This window comes from Clupea harengus, chromosome 9 (assembly GCF_900700415.2).
Source record: "Clupea harengus chromosome 9, Ch_v2.0.2, whole genome shotgun sequence".
Lineage (NCBI taxonomy): Eukaryota > Metazoa > Chordata > Actinopteri > Clupeiformes > Clupeidae > Clupea > Clupea harengus.
Window position 1 is genome coordinate 11005181 of NC_045160.1, and position 22116 is coordinate 11027296.

At 40.1% G+C, this 22116-nt stretch overlaps 2 protein-coding genes across 3 annotated transcripts in view; both read right to left on the reverse strand.

The window, feature by feature from the left end:
- Positions 1-9064, reverse strand: part of LOC105901365 (dynein heavy chain domain-containing protein 1) — a 31486-nt gene extending 22422 nt beyond the window's left edge. Inside the window, exons 1-17 of the mRNA XM_042708622.1 lie at positions 8350-9064; positions 7274-7816; positions 6920-7102; positions 6593-6796; positions 6099-6209; positions 5166-5322; positions 4322-4573; positions 3772-3915; positions 3505-3628; positions 2911-3143; positions 2338-2581; positions 1933-2090; positions 1656-1781; positions 736-1012; positions 499-626; positions 214-412; positions 28-119 (exon numbers count right to left, since the gene is read on the reverse strand). Of these exons, the coding sequence (XP_042564556.1) occupies positions 28-119; positions 214-412; positions 499-626; positions 736-1012; positions 1656-1781; positions 1933-2090; positions 2338-2581; positions 2911-3143; positions 3505-3628; positions 3772-3915; positions 4322-4573; positions 5166-5322; positions 6099-6209; positions 6593-6796; positions 6920-7102; positions 7274-7596 (2955 nt within the window). The 5' untranslated portion in view covers positions 7597-7816; positions 8350-9064. The remainder of the gene's footprint in view (positions 1-27; positions 120-213; positions 413-498; positions 627-735; positions 1013-1655; positions 1782-1932; positions 2091-2337; positions 2582-2910; positions 3144-3504; positions 3629-3771; positions 3916-4321; positions 4574-5165; positions 5323-6098; positions 6210-6592; positions 6797-6919; positions 7103-7273; positions 7817-8349) is intronic.
- Positions 9065-9068: 4 nt separating this feature from the next.
- Positions 9069-21771, reverse strand: LOC105901367 (integrin alpha-V-like). 2 transcript variants are annotated; one of them, XM_031573332.2, is made up of 30 exons: positions 21442-21771; positions 21093-21223; positions 19579-19664; positions 19369-19483; positions 18607-18668; positions 18206-18257; positions 17690-17812; positions 17510-17554; positions 17317-17360; positions 16825-16881; positions 16669-16721; positions 16339-16544; positions 15962-16156; positions 15664-15709; positions 15439-15546; positions 15028-15089; positions 14578-14729; positions 14326-14463; positions 14120-14187; positions 13789-13933; positions 13133-13225; positions 12946-13025; positions 12744-12824; positions 12473-12578; positions 12117-12275; positions 11880-12005; positions 11293-11406; positions 10938-11045; positions 10407-10529; positions 9069-10046 (listed from the first exon to the last, which is right to left on the reverse strand). In XM_031573332.2, the coding sequence occupies exons 1-30, from the start codon at positions 21600-21602 to the stop codon at positions 9951-9953; spliced, it is 3135 nt and encodes a 1044-aa protein (XP_031429192.1). In that variant the 5' UTR covers positions 21603-21771; the 3' UTR covers positions 9069-9950. The 2 variants fall into 2 exon arrangements, with proteins under 2 accessions (XP_031429192.1, XP_031429193.1); XM_031573333.1 differs by lacking the exon at positions 21442-21771 and having other exon boundaries at positions 19579-19675; positions 21093-21177.
- Positions 21772-22116: the final 345 nt, after the last annotated feature.

The following is a 22116-nucleotide window of genomic DNA, read 5'->3' on the forward strand; positions in this document are numbered from 1 at the left end:
TGATGAACACTGTAAATGTGTCCTGACCTTTTTGATTGCTTTTTGATGCTCCAATAGCTTTTTTGACACGAGGTCCGCCACAGTAAGATTCCACGCAGGGGCGTATAGCAGTCCCATACCTTTAGTGGTTGTGGACACATATTCAAATAACTGACCTATTGTTTGCTATATGTTGATTCAACAGCATGCAGACTGCGCAGCCCATAAACTGACCTTTAAATATGTTTTTCCAGTGCTTGCTCTTCAGTGCTGGACTGCTGAGTTCAGCAAGCACAGGTAGCTGTTGGCTAAAGTCTCCCACAATCTGCAGCGCCCCCTGAAGCACGGCATCTTGAGGCGGGATTGTTCTTGATAAAACAAATGCCTGTTGTCGCCATTCCTCTACCTTCTCCTGAGCTTTTGCCACCACAAACTGCCAAACACGTAGTTAAAAAGAAATCAGGTGTAATTGTCCCTTATGTATACTGTGACAACTAAAGTGTTCTGTTTTATATTCACCTTACTGAACAGTAGCTGCATCCATTCTTGAATCTGTGATTTGCAGACTGTCATAAACTCCCACAGTTCTTTGCGGGTCTCAATCTTCTGCATGGCTACATCAACAAAGGTCAAATCCATTGGTTCCCCTGAAAAGGTCATATATGTAAAAAGAAAAAAAGAAAAAGAGTGTGTGTGTTGGTGTGTAAAAAAATTCACTTAACTGACATAACCTTCGAAATGGTAACGGCAACTTACCTCTCAGGGCTTTGCTAGTCCGGCTTAGCTCTTTCAAACGCACAGAGGTAACATTTAGCTGTCTGCATATGGCCTTGAGTTTAGAGACGACCTGGGCAGCATTCTGGTTGGGATCTAGGTAAACACCTGAGGTTGCACCTGACACCGTGTCCGCTAGCTCCTGCGCCAGAGACTGGAAGTTGTTATTAAGGGTGAGTGCCATTGAGGGAAGGGCATCGCTAACTGTCTCATCTGCCTGCTTGAGGAGGAATACAAACTGGTCCCACAAATCCAGCATCTGCACACAAGGAGCATAAATGCAAATGAGGTATTATTATCACAACAATGCCAAAGCACTGAGACCTGAATGGGTGTGTATTTGTATGGGTGTGTCTGTGTGCGTGTGTGTGTGTGTGTATGTATATACTGTGTATATATATATGCATTTCACCCTGCAGCTTTAAATCATTTCCTAAATAAACCTAATGACCTAACCTATATTGAGACAGTTTCTATTTATTATTGTTGTATTGACTACTAGATCAGATGCTGCAAAATCTCGCCAGCTTCAAATACACTAAAGCCTCTAAGGAGCCATTAGAAGAGGCAGCTGCTGCAGGCGTGCTTATCTAAATTCTTTAAGCATAATTATAGTTTTTATTTTTTATTATAGGTTGTTTTAAATATGTTTTAACTATGTTTTTACTATGTACTGGCTCTGTGGCACTCTGAGATTCTTTTGAATGAAGAGTGCGCTACAAATAAAATGCATTATTATTATTATTATTATTATTATTATTATTATTATTAAGCACTACAGCCTAGCTCACCAGCTTCAATTGTTGAGCCATGTGTAAAAGGGACACATGCTCTGATGTACTGCATACGCTGTGCATTGTGTGTTCCATGTCTTTTACAGGTTGAGTCAATTGCCTACTCACCTGTTCCTCCAGGGCCACCTCCTCTGGAGTGACACGTCTGAAGTTCCTGCTGACAGTCTCCTGAAGAGAGTGGATGTATTCCATCTGTGGTTGAGCATCGTCTGACATCTTCTTACAACGCTCCACCTACACAATAATACACAGCAGGAGATACCGTAGCACTTATGAGGTACCTACTACTTATTCATATCACCCATTCTCCATTTTAATTACCCACTCTTCCATTTTCATTTATTTGTTACGGACACAAGAACAAGCGTATACATAACAATTGTACCATGATGGCAAAATGGGTAAAGTCGTTGAAGTCAGTGGGCTCAGCTTTCAGGCCATCCTCAACACCCTTGAGCTCTGAGATCAGGCTTTGAGAGCGCAGCTGAATCTCCTCAGCCAACAGGGTGAGGAAATCTTCTTCAATAGAGTTCAATAATGGTTCTGGAAAAGATTAACCATACCAGTATCTATTCAACAACAACACTACAAACTTGTAAACATGTTATTTGTATATGACAAAGAGCTTTTCAAGCACCCTTTTATTATCTAAGCTAGCATCTTCAACTCTAAACTTAGACAATTTAACTTTTATGTCCTTGTGTCAGCTCTGTGTTTATTTTAACAAATATGCACATTTGAAGATTATTTATTTGTGTATTTATTATTTACACATAGAAAGCACACTCACCTATCTTGTTCTGGATCTGTAAGCAATTAACTGTGAACAGCTTGTTAGACGTGGTGAAAAGAGGGGGCAGGGTGCGCACTCTGTCAATCCAGAGGCGAACCTTCTGAATGTGCTCCTCATACTGCAGGGATGTCAAACCCCTCATGGCGTTCAGGGAGCTTGCGCTCCAATGGCTGGTAAACAAATGAATATCCTCCAACCAAGAGAAACTTTTACACAGCTTCTGTACTTCTGCCTGGGCATCCTGGAAGAAGGGGATAATAATGGCAAGACCAGAATCAGTGTTAAACGGAGAAGATGTCATAGACACGAGTGGTTTTGGTTAAATGCAGTTGGTTCAGTTTTCAGTGCTTTGCGTATTACCACCTCAAACGTGCATTATTATTATTATATGCCACCCAAACTCCATGTCGTCCATTATCCCTTACTTATGAATGCATTCACACATATTTGTTTACTATGTACTGGCTCTGTGGCACTCTGAGATTATTTTGAATGAAGAGTGCGTTACAAATAAAATGCATTATCATTATTATTATTATTATTATTATTATTATAATTCTGAAGTATTACCTGCATGATCTTGGACTGGTCTCTCTCCACCTCCTCCACTATGGCGCTGAGGCCCAGGTACCACTCCAGCTGTTTTCGGGAGAGGGGATAGTAATGGCCCCGCAGCCGCTGGCCCTGTACCATGAGGGGAGGCTGGTAGGGCAGCACGAGCCTGCTCTCCAGTACACATCCAGAATCACACTTGGAGTCTATGATGCTTACACCTGTCAGCATACTTGTCTGACGCTCCGGAGCTACAAAGATATGGCAAAAGAACAATAATTCTGTCAAAGACATTACTGTTTCGGTAAAATGTTTATACATCTTGATGCTAATTATTAATACACATTACACAAGTATGTTTACAATACACTTACACATGAAAATATCATAAAAGGTCAGTCACTTATAATTGTACCCTTAAACTCTAACATTGGCCAAGGATCTTCCTTGTTAATCAATTTAATTCATTTAGCATCTGTTATAATTCATAATAATTCAGAACTAATTGTTAGGCAATCTATATACTGTGATTAACCCCGAACATCAACATAGTGTTAATGCTATATAAATAAAGTTTTATTATTATTATTATAATGCATTACAGCATCTAACCTGAAGTCCAGGTCTCTCCTGTAGTATGAGTCAGACTGATGTCTGGAGTAAGGCCGTGTGTCACTGCAGTCAAGGAGCTGTCAGACAGCCCACTGTCAGCCGAACAGCTACACGAGTCAAATGTCTGACATAATGCATTGAATAGTCAATTAGTGAGGGGCTAACACATGTTCACATACATAAAACATGCAGATCAGAGTGTTCAGCTCAGTATCAAGGTAGATGGGTAGATGAGAGTGCTAGGTTAAAAATAATATTGGATTTCACCTGCATGAAGGAATCAGCCACTGATAGCACTGCACCATGTAACACATCCCGAAACAAGTGCAATGGTGGGAACATGGTCAACTGGTCCTTTGCCCCAAAGATGAGCTCTCCATGAAACAGACTGACCTGCTTGGGCCCCTTTCTCTGGAACATAAAAATGAACCAAAATACATTTCTAGGCCTATGTATCTTAAAAATATATATTATAAAAAAAAATTATGTTCATGTTTATACTTATGTTCAATTTTGACCAATTACTACACAAATCACAGAGTGCAAAATTAAAGTTCAGTATTTAATAGTGTTAAGAGTGTAAAATATTTGTCATCAAATGTTCTTGACAAATATGAACAATGTTGGCTGACACATCACAGCGCAATGTAAATCCCCAATGACTGTCTATTGTAATACCCACTCACTACACCATAAGCTGTTTCATGCATATTTGTCATTAAACATTTTTTTTTTTTAAACTGCAACAGGGGTTACACAAGCCAAAAAGGTTTTGTAATATTCTACAAGGGATAAAAGTGTGTGGGTTTATGTTCACCTCAAGAACTATACTGAGGAAAGATGTGACTTCACGGTGGATTATGGTAACCAAGCTCTGTACAATCATGCAGTCCACCAGAGAGGCTATGTTACCAAGTCGCAGCAAGATATACTCAGCATGGGCAAGGTCCTTCTGAAGGTTACTGTGGTGCTCTAGCTGCTGGTGCAGGGGTTGGCTGCGTTGGTTGATCTGGCATTGCTTGATATGCAGCTGCAGCTCCTGGTGAGCTGCATAGCTGTCCTCATGCACCTGGGTGACAATGAAAGACAAATCATTTGATAGCAACGTATTCATTGTTTTTCAAACGGTAATGCAGAATTATCCGGTAAAACAGCCTTGGTGCAAAGGAAAACACTATAGCATGAATGCACCAAAAGAAATGCCTGGCAATTCAACACTGAAGAGGGTGTCCAAACATGCAGGACACCCTGGGCAAAAGACCAACATGCTCAAATTACTGCAAAGGGGTTTTCCAACATAGACAATTGAATAGAGTAATTCTATTGTGAGGACAATGAGTTATATTGTGGTCAAACAAATTGAATTAAGTTGTAAATGTATTTATTTGAAAAGAAACGTTGAGGAAATGACCTCAGCCACTTTGTGTAGCCTACCAGCCTATACTTTCGAAATCACACCAATTACTGGGCCAAGTAAAGTTTGAAAATGTCTTATGGAGAGGGTGGAAGACATTGCATAAATAAGCTGCAGCAAATAACCATTTTGTTTACAAGAGACGTTGTTGTTCATGTTGTAATTCTCCCCAATATATTCTTAATGTACTTAATGTCTAAATCTATGTTAGTCAAATACATCCCATATTTTAACGGAGAAAGCATACCATGCTTAGTACAATTGACCGGTATAGAAGGAACTTCTCCAGAAACCCTTGAGACTCTTGGTTCTTCTCATTCAGAGTCATTTGAAATTCAACAAGTGTGTACATCTTGGAGTAATCCTGGGGCAGCCAGTGAACCTCTTTCAACTCTTCAATTAATCTATGAGGAGGAGGAGAAGAAGAAGAAGAAGAAGAAGAAGAAGAAGAAGAAGAAGAAGAAGAAGAAGAGAGACTTAGTAAAATCTTCCTAATGAATAAAACTCCACACAAGATTTACTCAGTAACTTTGCAGACTTACAATTAACTGGTTTACTGTTCTTCTGGAAGTACAGAAATACACTTTTGACGGTCATTTAACAACAATGATGGCAGTGCTAGAACTGAAGCAATACAAACAGAGGTAGCAATGCTAGCAAACATCAAAGAATTGAAGTTGAAGGAAAAGGAATATGTTAATGTATTCAAAATACATTGTTTCCTTATTGCCAACAGGGTTTGGGGAAAGGCTAATATATCAGCTTGCACCGTTAGTGGTGAAGTATAGCAATCCTATAGTGGTAAATGCTGATTGGTTAAAGGCTAGTCCAGTGGTTTCAAAGACTACACCCATTAAGATGCATTGACTGGAAACAATCCCAAATGCAGCGTGGCCAGACCCTATTCACAAAATGTATTTGGGTCTGGTTATTCCAGGCTACAAATGTGGCTTACAGTGTTAAAAAACAAAAACACCAGCTAACATCTAGAAAACAGTTTGCAGTACTGCTCTTTGTAGGCTCATGTCAAGTATTGGATAAAACTAATGGTGGCCAGGATCCTTCCCTAGATGTCACTTGATATTCGAAATGACAGTTTTTTTAATATACATGCCATGGCATGTGTTAAAATCCACATACTTCACAGGGAATAGACATATAGACATATAAAGTTGTCCACCTTGACATTTGGAGGAGAGCATCTCTGAAATGAGGCACAGTCATAAGCAACTGCTCCTGCAGCATGTTAGACCTGCGCTGGAGGATCAATTGCCGCACATTCCTCCGCCACCTGGTCCAACAGGGAGAGATATAAGAACTTATATATATATAAACAAGCCCTTTTTTTTCAACTCAATCAAAAACTTTCAACTTTCAATTTAAAATGTTTAACTAAACAACACAATTTGTTTAATCATCTTAACTAGAACTATCCACCTGTGTAAATGTATAGCATAATAAAGCATTAAGCTAATGAGGTGCCATTTAAAATGAAAGTACATAATAAAGTACAGAAAGTATAACATTAAAGTACTATTCAGAAAGCATATAATTAAGTATCTTAATACTCAGATATTCAGAAAATATATCTTGCCACAGAAATAAACTGGGTCTAAATGTAAAAGTTCTACCAGCGTGATTGAGATGTGATGGCTCCATGATGCGGTGAGTTACCCAGTAAAAGCCTTGTGTAGTATATAGTCTCGGAAAAATGGAATGTCTCTGAGACTCCGCCACAGCGCAGCCTCTCGGTACCACTCAGCCAGTGTGAGGAGGGTTGTGCTGCAGCCATCCTGGATATGTATCACAGTGTAGGGCGAAAATACGTAGTAATCTGTGCCAGCCTTACTACTGGGAACCACCTGTAAATCGTACGGCCTGCAAATGAAACATGTAGTTAGTAGTATTTCAACCATTGATTTCCAAATAATACATATTTTAACGTAATAGTAATGGGGGAAAAAACTTTTCAGATAAATAGTGTGCAAAACCATAGCCTACCTAAAATTCTCCACCTTCTGTAAGTGATAGAAGTGCATCTCTCCGAGGTGACGTTTCTTCGCCAGGATTTCTACAACTTCAAAACCAGTGAGTGGTTTAGATTTGGACTTGTTCTCTTTTTCTGCTTTTGCCTCATTGTCTTGATCCCTGCACTTAGGCTTGGCAGCTCCTCCATCTGCAAAACTGTTAAGAGCAGCATGGTGTCTGTTTCAACATATCTTGTGCTCTAATATGACATAGGTACTTAGCACAGGTAAGTACACAGAAACATGTATTTATAGGGACAAACCCCAATAAACAGCGCCCCTATATCTTGACAAATTCTCACTAGTTTATAACTTATCTTGCACTCACCTGTCTACTGCCGAGCCCTCGCATGACTGCCCAACCTTGACAGGAATGTCTGCGCCCAGCACTGCTGGAATCATCAAAGGGCCCTCTGTCCATAGTGACTCACCAGAAGCCAACTCATGGCCCACTGCAGAGACCATCTGTGGAAGCTCCATCATTGACACAGGTGGTGAGTGAGGGACGAGGCCTGACGTGTCTACGGCACCAATTTGGGGAGGATTGGACCAAGAGACTGGTGCGATGACACGGCCCATCTGACACTCCATGACTTTTGGGGGTATGGAAGGTGTGCCAGGAACTGACACTGTAACTTGTGTCTTATCCATTTTATTACCGTTTACAGCCTTAGCTGTGGATCCTGAGAGCGTTGTTCTGTCATCCTGGTCTCTTTTCGGAGAGGACATTTTCAGTGCTCAGGACATTTCATTTTTTCACGTTCCAATGATTTGTCAGGGGAAGCAACAAGTTCTTCCTCAAGGCATATTTGTTTTAATCAATCTCTGCTAGCAAAGGCTGATCATTCCATGAGTGACCTGAGTAGTAACACTGAGATTGAAAAATATCAAATATTAGGCCTGTATCATAAACTTAAGTATAAGCATACATACGCTCATAGAAAGTTATTACATGTATTCATGTCATTTTAGTGTTAGTTAATAAATAGACCATGTTGTTGTATGCAAAGGTTTCAATGGGAGAGGGCAAGATCGGCCTTTAGCATTCCAATACACCTAAACAATTCTCCGTGTAATGCAAGGATAACCGAAGTGAGTCTCATCGAAATAATAGTGCAGATGCGTTGATGTGTAGGCTAACTATTGCTGCGATAGGATACTGAACATGGCACCTTGTACCCTGAGTTACGGATTTACAGTGAGACTGAACGTAATGTTAGCTATTTTCAAACTAACGTTACCAAAAAATCTGAAACTTAAGTAGATTGGGCAGCCGGACAGTTGAACTAACGACCCTAAGTAAACTTAAATTACTAGAGATTACTTTGTCACTGTAAAATCAGACACAGTGAAAGATTATGTTTAGCTATCTTGCATACAATTTGTAATCTGAACGTGTCTCACCCGTTTGAATGCTGTTCGTTCTGATTCCCACAGTAAACGCAAGCAGTTTGATCTCGTTTCCACAGTAACGTGGTCAAACTCGGAAGTGACTGCTGGAACTCGATTGTCACATTACATCAGACGTCCGATTTTTGATTAGCCTGAAAATCCGTCTAGACTACCAAGGTTTATTTACTTCACGAGTAAAACACATATTTAGTCATCTGTCTATAAGCATATGTCCTTTCTGTAACTAATTTATTCAATAATAGGCCTAATACAAAATGTTCAGGCAATGTAGATCAAACCTTCAATCATCGAACATGCTTTTGTAGCCTACATCACTAAGCAACAACACAGTCTTTCTCAACTTTGTCATCATTTCTGTTTATTGAAAAAATATTTCCCACACCACCAATCTCATGAAAATATCGCAACTCGCATGTGTGCCAATAACAGCTCAGCATTCATTTCACAAGTATAAGTCATGGCAAAAAAAAGAACTGCACAGAGATAAGAATGGTGAACTTGTAAGAATAATAGCCTAATTTAAGTCTGAACACCTCTAGGTACCAATACCACCCAAAGCATGTCCAGACAGGCAGGTCTTACATGCTGTGTCCTATTCGGCACTCTAATTATCAGTACACACAGAGAAACAAAATACATAACATTCAACACCTGCTAAAACATTTCAGACTCAAGCAATAGCCAGTGGGTGCCCTGACTCTTTTGGCACTGTTTAGTTGTCTAAATCCCCCACTAAAGCATTGATGCCCTGTGCAGTCTAGGGCCTGGGAAAATGTTGTCTGCACGAAGACCCCAACACCAACTCAAAATGTTTTTCTTTTTTCTAGAAGACAGTGGTATAGTTTAAAAATGCATATTCTATATTGCACAGTTACAGTGTTTCAGTTTCAGTAGTATGCACTCTCTGATTCCAGACATGTAAGTGAAATTAAATGGTTGTGTTAAGAACTGTATACTTTGGAAAATGCCGGGTCAAAAAAAAGATAACATATGGTAAGCAGACAAGAAAGCTATCCTATAATGGAAAGAAAAAAAAAACGTATAGCAAGTGCTGTACATGCCAGGTGCTGTACGTGCTATACGTTTTCATGATAAAGGAATAGAAGTCTCTGTGAAACTACATTAAAACTGGTGCTGAAGCTGCTCTATACTTTCAATACAGTAATGTGTGCACATTTGTTTACCAAACAAGTAAAATATATTATGAAATAAAGAATTATGTAAAGACTAACACATTTAAAACCTTATGTCATGTTGATTAAAAATGCATAAACATTAATTTTGAGAAAATCCCATAGGCTGTCAATGTTCATGTTTTATAAAAGTGGCAGAAGCTGAAATAGGAACTCCTCAGTAACTCCGGTCACATCTTCTTTTCAAAACAAATGGTGCTCATATTTACATATTTCAACATCGTTAAAAATACAAGACCTTAAAACTGAAGTACTGGATTTTGAATCAGTAGCGTAAGCTGTGCTCTTAAGTCATCCTCCTGGTCATGTTAAAAGCTGTTGCTTGGTGATTCAGATGTTACTTCAAGACACAAATACAAACACACCGCTGCTATGGTGTTGGCTCTGTAGCAAGTGCACTCAGGTCTCTGCATTGCCTTCTCCACTCTCTGGCGGCTGGAGCTGCTCTTTCTCATGGTCTTCCTGTGGGGGACGGCTTCGCTTGAAGAAACCACACTGAAAAAATGGTTGGTAAGTGAGATAAACAGAGAAGATCTGCACTGCATAAACGCACAAAAGAGAGATTAGCAGGATTAGACTGGCTTCAAGCTAAATATCTGTCATAAAGAGCTACTTGGTTCAGACTGCTGTAGTAAGATGTATTTTTGAATACATAAGCCAGCCGCCTTTACTGATTCTGAAAGCTATCATCACATGTGCTGAGGAACAAAATGTCTCACCATGTATTAACCTAATGGTGAACTTTCAAAATGATGTCCATCCCCTCCTGCCAAATCTTTTGTGAACTGCTATCTTCCAATATGATACAATTCCAGCCCTCTTGCTCTGTTTTATGACTTTGCTAGTGAGACCCACCTTGTACATGATGAAGATGAGCAGAGCCAGCGCTAGAAGTCCTGCCAGAATAGCCAGCGCGATTATCCATGCAGGAACTGGCAACTGCTGACCAGTCAACAGTGACTCCACAATAGTGCTTGTCTGCACAGACAGAAATTGGAATGTGTATGATGGAAAATGGTGTGTGTGTGTGTGTGTGTGTGTGTGTGTGTGTGTGTGTGTGTGTGTGTGCATTTGTTGTATCTTTGTTGTATCTTTGTGTTCATATAGCACAGACATGCAAAAGGGATAAAGAGAAGGGACATAGTCAAATCTCATTGCACTAACCAGGAGATTCGGTGTAAGAGCTTCTGTAAAATCAGTCTAAGAATGTTCGACCATTGTGTCCTGCACTTAGATCGTCCAATCACTGTTCCATGGCTAATGAACCCTCGGTTTTTCCTGATTTGGATGTGCAAAGAAAGTGTGTGTGTGTGTGTGTGTGTGTGTGTGTGTGTGTGTGTGTGTGTGTGTGTGTGTGTCTTTGTGTTTTTGCAGTAGCCCACTCACAGTGGTCGAGTTGTATGGTAGCTCAGTCACCAGCTGTTTATATGGCATCTCTGTTACGTTGAAGGAGGCAGATGAAACAACACTATACAACCCATTTTGAGTTTCTGTCTGAGAGAACACAGACCACAGATTCCTTAGCACACACCAACTCCACTTCACTGTCAACAATGTTAAATATTCTATAATATGATGACTAGAATTTCAGAAGAAGCAATGTCTCAAAAATAGAAAAGAAGTAGTAATAGATAAACTTACTAGTATGTTTTAGCACTATACAAATCTTACCCTGCATTCTAAACTACTAATCAGATGGCAAGGAAATTGATTATTTAAACACATTAAAAAGTGCAGCTACCTTGAGGAAGGTGGAGACAGCGAGTCGTGATTTAATTAATACAATGGCACGCTGTCCTCTTTCCAGACGACCCACCTCACATTTTATTTGTAAACACAATGCTGTGTCACAATCCTAAAAACAAGAATGCACATTGTTTATTTTAGAACCATAAGATACTGGAAGTATTTCCAAGAGGACAAAATTGTACTATAATGGCGAAGCAATCATTACAAACAAATGTGTTCTACAAAGCCATGCAAATAAAACATTTGTTTAATGCAAACTTTTGAGAATATGGTCACTCTCTGCTGTATACTCGGTGTGTGTGTGTGTGTGTGTGTGTGTGTGTGTGTGTGTGTGTGTGTGTGCGTGTGCGTGTGTGTGGGGGGGCATGCCTATGAACATACATGCATTGTTAAAGACAAACTACTGTGAGACTTGTGTACTCAAAAAATCTACTGAAGAAAAAACTGAATTTGGAAATAAGTGCATGTGCTCACCAAAATCACCCGGAGTGTGTGTCGTGTGTGTGCGTGTGTGTGTGTGTGTGTGTGTGTGTGTGTGTGTGTGTGTGTGTGTGTACATGTGCATGTGCATGTGCTCACCAAAATCACCCGGAGTGCTGCGGCATCTGCTGATTTGTCTGTGACATCACGGCGAGTCCGCGTCCGTGCCTCTCCCCGGTTGTCTCCACCACCTGGGACTGTATCATTACTCTCCACACGAGGACTCTACAAGATGCAGAAGTCATTAACAGTCTTTTTAAAGACGTTGAAGAGTTTACAGAGATCAAAGTTTGTGTTTAATGCCAGTAATCTGCACAACCACATGCATGCACTCACTGTGAGGTTCAGAGGGTTAATCTGGGTATTTGCACGGCACTGTATGTTCCCCTCATGGTCAAATGCGGTGATGTAGAGCAGGCTTCCATTGCTGAAGCTAGAAGGCCAGTGTATATCTATCACAGCCTTACTGATCACACTTGGGCCATTGTTACGCAACTGGTGAACAGGGAGATAAGAAGTCAGGGAGGATGCAGAATATTTCTCAATAGAGTGAATGTGGTCTCGCTCCTGAAGCTGGTCTGTTCTTTGGTAGAGCAACACAACATTGTTAACACTGTTTTATGGTTTAATGTGTTCATACTGTCTCTCGGACTGCCAGTCTGTGTCTGTGTTTTAAATCATACTGTACAAACCTCATATATATGTTGTACCATTGGACCAATGTCATCTTCTGTTACTGGTGGGTCTTTAGGTTTCCAGTTTGCAATGGGAAGAATGACCTGAGTGGGTACTGATGCACTGAATACAACAACACAGCAAAGACATGTCTATACATATTAGAGGTTAAGGGTTCACACTCAAAATAAAACTATAAAAAATAAAACTATACATTTATATACGTTATTAGAGGCTAAGGGTTCACACTCAAAATAAAACTTTTGCACCAGTGTTAGTTTGCAGTACCTGCGTATTTCCATCCTAGCTAAAACAGCCAGTTTGGTGATGCTGGAGACCAAGTCACTGCTGCCATTGAACTCATTGGAGCTAATGCAACAAAATAAATGCAGTAAATTCAATAAAAAAATGTCACACGAGTATATAATAAATAAAAAAAGAAGTGTATTATCTGTTTCATCTGTGACAGTTCAGAAGTGCCAGAGAGTACCTGTGGATCTGCAGATCAAACTTCACTTGAGTGTCCTGATCAGACAGATGATGGACACCAAACCGCAGGCTGGTTGACAGCTGTAGCAAAAAGATAGCATCATTGCTGCATGTGAAACACGTAACACACACCTCAGCGGTTTCCTGTTCAATGTGTTATATGCCACAGTAAAAACAACTCTACTCACAGAAGTTCCTGATTTCATGGGGTTCCCGAGATCACACACCACCTCCCTGGTCTGGTTTTCCCGTCTGTAGGCACAAGACAGACGAGGCTGGCCCTGGTCCCATAAAGGAAGGTCAAGGACTGAGTGTTATTCCTCTGTTCTGAGTGTCAGAGCAAATACTAACAATCTCAACAGTTTTGTAACTGATTACTGTGTAAGTGTCTCACTGGAGAGTATGAGGCTTTGATTTCTGAAGCTATGTAGGAGTACTGCAAAACCATCAGCCAATATCCTTTTTGTTTCTGCAGTAGCGTTGACCTTTGTGTTGTACGAGATTCACTAAAACTGTTACAGGTGGTTGATAAGATGTGATGAGTTAGGGCCTATAACCAAAATTGGGAGCACTGCATGCCATTACCATCGCTTTTATTTCATTGTTGGCTAATATGTCTTCACATCCGGCTGTTACTTTACATAGCCTTAGGAGCTGCGTGCCTGCACAAGAACATTCATTTGAAACATCCTGTGTTGCTCAAGACACCAAGATTATGTAATGCAGTACCAAGCTGTAACTCCCTTCATTTCACTCTGGAAAGTCTTATTTCAGTTCTTCTTTCAGGTTGAATTGATGTAAATCGTGTAAGATTCAGCTGAGTGGTTTAATGGTCTGGTCATACCTCCTTTCGGACTGTTCCAATAAAGTCTGCCTGAGGGGGGATGTAGACGTGAAGCTCTGCTTCGTACGCCCCTTCACCCAGGTTCTCAGCTACGACATCCAGAGTCAGAGGGTGCTCATCACCTATATTCATCTGCTTCTTGTCACTAAGGGACACATGAATAGGCACAGAGAATGGAGGAGGGAGAGTGAGAGAGAGACAAGACAGTATGTGGTGAGATGTGTTGTGCAAACCGAATATCCCTATGATCACAGTTGCCTTGGTGATAAAGAACAAACAATCTCCAAGCATAAACATAGGTGTACTTATACTCTTTCACTTAGTCTGTTACCTTTTCACAGTCAACCGTAGATCTGGTTTACAAATGTTATCATCTCCACAGTTCAGTAAAATATGAGCCTGACAAGCACAAAAAGACACTCGTCACAATCTTAAAAGAAACATGTAAGTGAGTCACCACACCTGACAAGATTGCTTCAGACTGGTGTTTTTAATGACTAGCCTTTGAAGTGTCAGGGCATGCACATAGAGTCACACCTGTCTGGATGCATTGGTTGGGCTGAGCTGGGTAAGGACAGGTATGAGTCCTGTTGAGTCTTCCGCACTGTCATAATCTATCCTATAATCCAAAAAGACTGAGAGGGGCGTGATCTTATCCCGGAAGTTTGAATCATCCTGAAATACATACGGTTTGGTTTGGATTATTAAGTCATCATGTTGAGAAGATGAATCACTCTGACTGCTTTGAAAACAAATCTCCATTGATGAAAGAATAGCTTAGTCCCTCACAATGACAAAGGCCTCCAGTTGCTGACAGTTAGGTTCGTTGGTGAGGAGCACGGTGATATTACTTGTGTGCTTGGATGTTTTGTTGAGCAGAAACTGAGCTCTCTTTGTCCCCTTATGTTTGAGCCAATCGAGCTGCACATCAACCTGCACATCTGGATACACAAGCATTATAAAGAGATCATAACGCTTTTTATATACAGTTATTTTACTTATTTCAAGCTTCTTATTTCTTATAATCATCAGTGGGCATTTGCCCTCAACCTCTAAATGTGTTTAAAGTTACTGCTGAAAATATGACTGGAACATTCAAGCCTTCAATTAAATATAACAGATAACTCTTTGGGAAAGATATGCTAAATCTCAAAAGCATGTGTGTATTAATAAAGAATGATGGTCACCTCTCCGTCTATGGTTCATTCACACAAATCAAAAGGGTTGAAAAACACTTACTTAATTCTACAAGCCCCTTTATATACCTGGCCTTGGCCTGCACACAGTACTTGACCTTGAAACTAAAAAAAAGGAAACAATCAAATAAACATGTACTTTTTTCTATTTGATTTGGTCACCACCATTTCTTGCAAAATTATTAGGTTACTATTGGAGAAAAGCTCAAACAATGGCTGGATCCATATCCATATCCTCTAATATAACCACATTACTTTAGCTACTTAGTGTTACACAATTGGTTGGTTACACCCTGATCACTCATGTGAGAGGCTTCACACATAATGTGGTTTTCAACATCACAGTACACTATGTAGCCTACTTTTGCCATTGGGAGGCCTAGCAAAATACACCATTTAGACATTAACTAAGGTTATATCTCCCTTCTCTCTATAGACGTGAATGTGACCATACCAGGTGACAGCTGTAGTTGTACCAGGAAGCTGGCAGGTCTTGTCCTCTAAGTTTAGGACTTGAGGATTGATCTCCAAAGTTAGATTTGTGGAAATGACGGGGCGAGCTCTGAGTAGACAAAGACACAGAGTAGACATACGCAACATCTTTCAGAGAGGTATAAATGATATGAAACATTTTCAATAATGTTTGACAAAGAGAGAAAAATACATATTCTTTATATACCTGTACAACACTGCTTTATCAGCTCCAAAGACTCCAACTATCAAATCTATGACAGCAGAGAATAGAAATTTTAAATCACTTTCAGTTTCCAAGAAATAGGTTCACATTATACATTTTTATGTACAGTATATTCACAGTAGTAAGATCTGTGCTGTTGAGAAGGGGGGCAATGGACTTCAATTATTAGCCCAAGAACAGGGTCATCATCTGCTGAGACTAAAGTGGCACAAAGAACACGTACATTCAACCACTATGTTGAATATTTTCAAGAATACTAGTACATGGAAGGTGACAGTACCTGGGTAGCCATTTTGGTCAATGTCAGTTGCTCCTTGCAGCGAGTAGCCGAAGCTTGGTGAAAGTGTGGATGTTGAAGCCCACTGGCCCTGCAGGACCTGAGAGGCTACCAAGCCTATGCCACTGGCTTGCCCGTTATACACATACACCAAACCCTTCTCATCAGCACCTCCATAAGGAGCAGAGATGGCTATGTCTGAGGGTAGAGAAGAGGAAGTCTCATGGCTATTTTACTTTTCTGATGATGTAAATTAATACAGTTAAACAAATTACATTTAGTAACATTTACTCTCTCTCTCTCTCTCTCTCTCTCTCTCTCTCTCTCTCTCTATCGTTGAAAAGATGTGGTACACACACATATCCACAGACATGACTCACCATTGTATCCATCGAGGTCAAGATCACCAAGTGAGGCAATGGCGCTGCCGAAGCGTGCATATGCTTCGAAGCCATTTAGGTGGACCGGTTGCTGGAAAGAAAATCCGGCAAGGCCCAAATATACAGACACCTGTCCAAGCTCCCGGAGTTTATCGTCAGAGGTTCGACTCATAAAGAGGGGAGCTCCTGCGAAAACGTCCAGGTGTCTGAAAAGAGAGAGGAAGACAGCATGGTTAGGCAAAAGACGAAGATTTGGAAACAAAGAAACACACACACGCAAACTAACAGCTAGCACCACTAAAATAACACTGCTAGAATGTTTGTACTTACCCATCATTGTTTATATCAGCCGTTGCCACGGAATGGCCAAAGTAGGCTGCCATCTACCAAGAAAAATATACACAGTCAACATAGACTTCAAACCTATGACATTTAGCACACTGACATTAAAGACCTTACCTGTGTTCCAGACATTAAAGACCTTACCTGTGTTCCAGTGAAGTTTGCCATGGACTCCATATTTCTTCCATTAAATATGGTGACCTATAATGGAAAACATTATTATTATAGTATTAAAGGGGCTTGTTTCAGTTGTTTTATATGAACGTTTTCTGGCCTCTTTATTCAAATAGCAATGCATTTTGGAATTGCCAATTCAATGTGCAATTTGGTCATGCAATTTGAAAATGCATTTTGCAATTGGCAATGCAACCTGCAAAGTTGCAATGCAATCATCAGTTTAGTTTAAATTATTTTCATTATAAATTAGACTTGGTTCACCTGAATCAAAATAATTCAAAATAATTCAAACTGAATTGAGGATTGCATGACCAAAGTGCACATTGAAGTGCATTGCCATTTGAATAAAGAGGCCAAAAAAACTCCATAGTAAGTAAGAGTAAGAGTAGAGTAAGTCCTGACATGTCATTGCAAGTTTCAGGGTCAATTAAACAAATCTAGATGTAATATATCTCTTACATAGCCAACAACTTTGTGTCCTCTGGGCACCCCGGTAAGGTAGTCTAAAACAGGGGATGGAAAAGAGAAACGGTAAGGTAGTCCAAAACAGGGGATGGAAAAGACATCAATATTTTAATGCATCGTGTCACTGTGTATGGTCACTCAAACTCATATGTGAGTGTGAATGTGTGGATATGACATCAGCTCCTACCATCTTGTCCATCACCATCGAAATCACCAACTGCAAGAGAATATCCTGAAAAAGACAACAAGATTACTTTCTCAAGAAGGTTGTGGAAAAAAAAGGACCAGAAATAGCCTTTCAACCAAGCATTGTACTGCATTACTCTACCAAAAAAACAAAGTGGAAGTCCTGAGGCTGTTCTCTTACCAAGGTAACTGTCGTCGAAAAGGGGACTACCCTCTGTTGTGGAAAGCTGGTTCCCATATGGTGTGATGTACAGGTTATTGACCCTACTAAGGACTTCTGAAATGTCATCAGAGATCAGCTGCCCTGTAAACACAAACGTCCTTTAAACACAATTTTGGGGCAACAGTGGTACAGGAGGTAGAGGAGTCGTTTAGTAATCACTAGGTTGCTATGCTTCCCCATGTGCAGTGTGCCATCAGTTTAAATGTAAAATGTGTATACATCCTTGTAAGTCGCTTTGGATAAAAGCGTCTGCTAAATGTAAATGTAAATTTCAATGATCTTTGTGATCTGATTATCAATGATCTGGTTATACTAAGGCAATACCATAGGAATATACAAAGGTGTTTTAAATGTCTTGTGAAACGGATACACGTAGACTCAGTAGCTGAAGACAATGGTAAGTAGTGGTGCACCTCTTAAATACATTAAACACACAACACACAGATTTTTTTATACAAGATCTGAAAAATGTACCTTGCCAGTAGAAGCTACCTGGTCCTCCAACCACCACTCTGTTCTTCTCATTCTGCAAGCGATTAAAGACAATCAGTAACTGTAAAAATACACAGCTATGCAAGTTCAGTTTTCAAGGATTGAAGAGCATTATCTAGTAACTGTTTTCTAGCTCAGAACATTTCTGGGTGCAACTGACGAAACTGAATTCATTCAATATATTCTGTTTAGAAACATATTTCAGCATAGCAAAATAATATGCTCAGGTAACGTTAAAGAAAATTAACACATTCTCAGCTTATGATCCAACGGACTACAGTAAATGCATCTTTACTGTCATGTTAAATGTGTGAATGGCTGCAGTTTTAAGATACTGTTCTTTGAAATATGATAAGTGTGAGCAAAGTAAAGCCAAAGCATACTTTCACAAAGTTTGCGCTGAAGCCAGCCTGGCAGAATCCTTGACCACTAGGTTTATGCGACTCTGCAATAACATGCAAACAAATACAAATTCATTCGGATGGATGTAACAGCATTGAAACTGTGGTTTGAAAGGCAGCAACTGCCGCTTTTTAAAACAGTTTCACTAGATCCAAGGTCCATTATTCGTCCTAGCTGGTTTAAGCAATTCAGCCTAATCAGTTTCAACTGACTCCCTAATTCAATTCAAACTTCCTCTCCTGCACAGTGCTATATTCAAACTCTCCAACGGTCAGATACGTATTCTAGACATAAGCATTTTCTTTTTCCTAATGAATTATCACTACTTATGTGATTCCTCTGCCCTATCAACTGTGAACACTATTACCATTCAATGTCTTCTATTCTTTTATACACTGAAGTTCAGAAGCTTTATTTCAAAATGTATTGCCTTGTTGATAATGTTGTAACAATTGAAGTTCAAGACTCCCACCAATATTTAAAGTATTTAAAAATGGTATGCGCTAGTTAAGTTATATCTGAATATCTTTACCAGATAGTAAACAAGAATTAATATAAGACATAGAGACTTCCTGTTACAAAATGCCGGCACCTATGACATCTGGATTGTCTTTGGTTTTAAACAGCTTTAACAGAAAATTGCTAGTGTGTCTCGGTTTCGCCAAATTAATATTACATTATCCTTTCCCCACATTTACATGAATATTTCTTGGCCTTTGTGAGGATGTCTGTGGTATACATACTTCTGCGACAAGGCGAGTACTCAACAATCTTTCCCCCTTTCTTGAGATAACAGGTTCCAACAGTCTCACGGTCAGAGAACTCGGGGGTAGACCACTGATACAGAGGAGCACAGGCCTGGACACAGGGAGAATAAAGTGACCACACGCTTGCTGCTGGACCTGGGGTGATAAAGAGGCCTGTCTTGTAGTTCAGAGCTCCAGAATGCTCACCAGTATGTGTTCGCCATCCGAACGCACGGTAGCACCAAACCACTGACGGGACTTAAACTCCATCCCCAGAGAATTGTTACGATCATCTGTTGGGGAACTGCATGTTCATTACTATCATACAGTTCATTTTCACAACTTTGAAAGACCACCAAGGCCCTTTAGTCCATGTAAATGTGTGTAAATGCAGCATGAATATAATCCCTCTATATATCCATCCATCCATCCATCCATCTTTCTTTGACATATACAACATTTTAGGACAAGGTGTACATGGGCTAGTTCTCTGTCAACTGGTGTCATGTTATTGCTCACAAAATGTGCCCTTATGAGTTATAGATTATTATTACATTATTATAATATCAGAATCTCAAATGCATATGAAGTAAAGCAAAGACACAACTTATTTCTGGCACATAAAACATGTCATCGCCTGCATCACCTGAGTCTTTACCTGATAAATGCGTATGGGATCAGAAATATTTTTTGTAACTGGATCTGCACACTGAAGTCATGCACAGCTTGATGAGACATGACCTGTGGCTAATGACTAGTCGTCAGAGATTAAGGAGGATGAGTTAATCTGCACATGCTCCTGAATTGCCCCATCACTCTGCCCTGATACATGCTTAGACTAGCTCTCCCTTTAGAGATGTTTTTGTAGCCATTCTATATTGCGATAGATCAGAAAGCATAATGGCACTGTGAAGTTTGAAAACAGAGAATTAGTTGATATATAATACAGAAACACTATTTGGCCTGTTCCGTGCAAATATTATAGTTGTGTCGAGTACACAACCCAGATGTAATGAAAGATAGCTCAGAATGCTGTTTAGAATGAGAAAACACACTAAACCACACTGCCACTTGTGTGTCAACTGATGTGATATTTTAGCACGGTAAGAGCCATGTATTTAATGCACTTAAAGGCTTGACCTTAGGCTAATAGATAAACATCTTCATTGAATAGGTCCTGCACTGGCACTAATTGTAATATTTTTCAAAGCTGAAAACATAAACTTAAACATAAAAGCCTAAATGTTTACGTTTTACGCACTGTAAAAATAAAGGCAACTGAAGCCTAACTCAATTGTAACCTAGGCGGTAGCATCAAAATAGTGAAGAACTTGCAGGTACATTTGAAGCCATTAGCTGATAACAATGTTGCTTCATACTTTAAAGAAGTAACAGTCTGTATTAGTGAGGGAGGCATTCTTCCTCATTTTCACACAAGAGGCGACGTGTTCGTGGTTCTCATTCCAGGTCAAGTTATAACACGAACGAGGGTCTAACCGCCTAACACTGAAATCGTTTCGTAAAACAGGCATATGCTAACCCGTTTATTCATTTTAGGTACACCAGAGGCCTTCAAAACACACACACACACACACACACACACACACACACACCACCCGACCACACACAGAGACACCGGTAAATGTTTCATAGTCAATAACTGCATGGCAACCATATTTTATTGTGGTCCACGACAACCTCCGGTTATTTACGCTACTCACCTGTGTTGTCAAATTCAATCTGCTGGCACTTTGTTGCAATTTGCCAAGGGCAGCTGTACACAGCTCCACGCTCCACCACAGCAGCTGATACAGATGTATTAGATTTCGGGGCTCCAACAAGGAGGTTAAACCTGGAAAGAGTTAACTAATGACAATGATGTAGGCCTATGTTTCTTTAAACTAAAGTTCGCACTTTTGCTTCTAACATCTGGACAGGTTGCGTTAAATAACCTGTATGAGTCCCCAGTCAAATATATAAACACCACATCAGTACTGGGAAATCATAATAGAATAGCACATAATAGAATGTCATGGTAGGCCGAGCTTCAAAAATACAGAGATGACCTACTGGTTATCCGGTCTGAAGAAATCCACTGAAAATCCAAAGTAGCTATCAGGTGGCCCCGAATGCACTAAAGGGTTGGAAATGTCCAAGTTAAATGCACTACTTTGTAAACACTGAAATAGTAAAGCCAGGAACGTGTGCAAATAAACAAAAAGTGTTCCCATTGTAATTCAAGTAAGAGGAGAACGCCACTGCATAATACAACTAAATCATATGCTTTGGCGTCTTTCTGACCCCTCCTTCGTTTACACACTGTTTGTCATGTACAGGGCGGATGCGTTGAGAAGGACTCCTACTATGCAGTGGGGATCGAAAGAACACATGACATGCGGTATAATGCCAACCACGGACAGGAAGGCGATTGCTTTTTTGTGCCCGAGTCATATCGCGAGTCACATTTCAGCATGACCTTCAACTAGCCGTTTTCAACATTCCAACATAAATTACATGTAACCTGATATAGCCTACTGAAAAATCCTACCAAAGTGATGCTGATGGCAACACATTTGTGCGATAGGTGGAGATTATTTCTCAGGTTTTCTTCAACTTTGTTCAATACAGGGTTCTACACATGATTACCATGAAAAGTTCGCTTCTTCTAAGGGTGCGCGGGGGCGGTCAAATTAAAGTCCCGAGATCTCTGATGTAACATGTGATTCCCATCAGTCACCTTCTTAA

Bases quoted from the DNA above. Each gene is read 5' to 3' on its own strand.
- LOC105901367 (XM_031573332.2), bottom strand. From the start codon at position 21,602: ATGGGAACACTTTTTGTTTATTTGCACACGTTCCTGGCTTTACTATTT. The intron at 19,484-19,578 runs GTGAGCATTCTG...CCCTGTGTCCAG, and splicing joins CGGATGGCGAACACATACTG to GCCTGTGCTCCTCTGTATCA. The intron at 16,157-16,338 runs GTGAGTCATGTC...CTCTACCCTCAG, and splicing joins TGACCTCGATGGATACAATG to ACATAGCCATCTCTGCTCCT.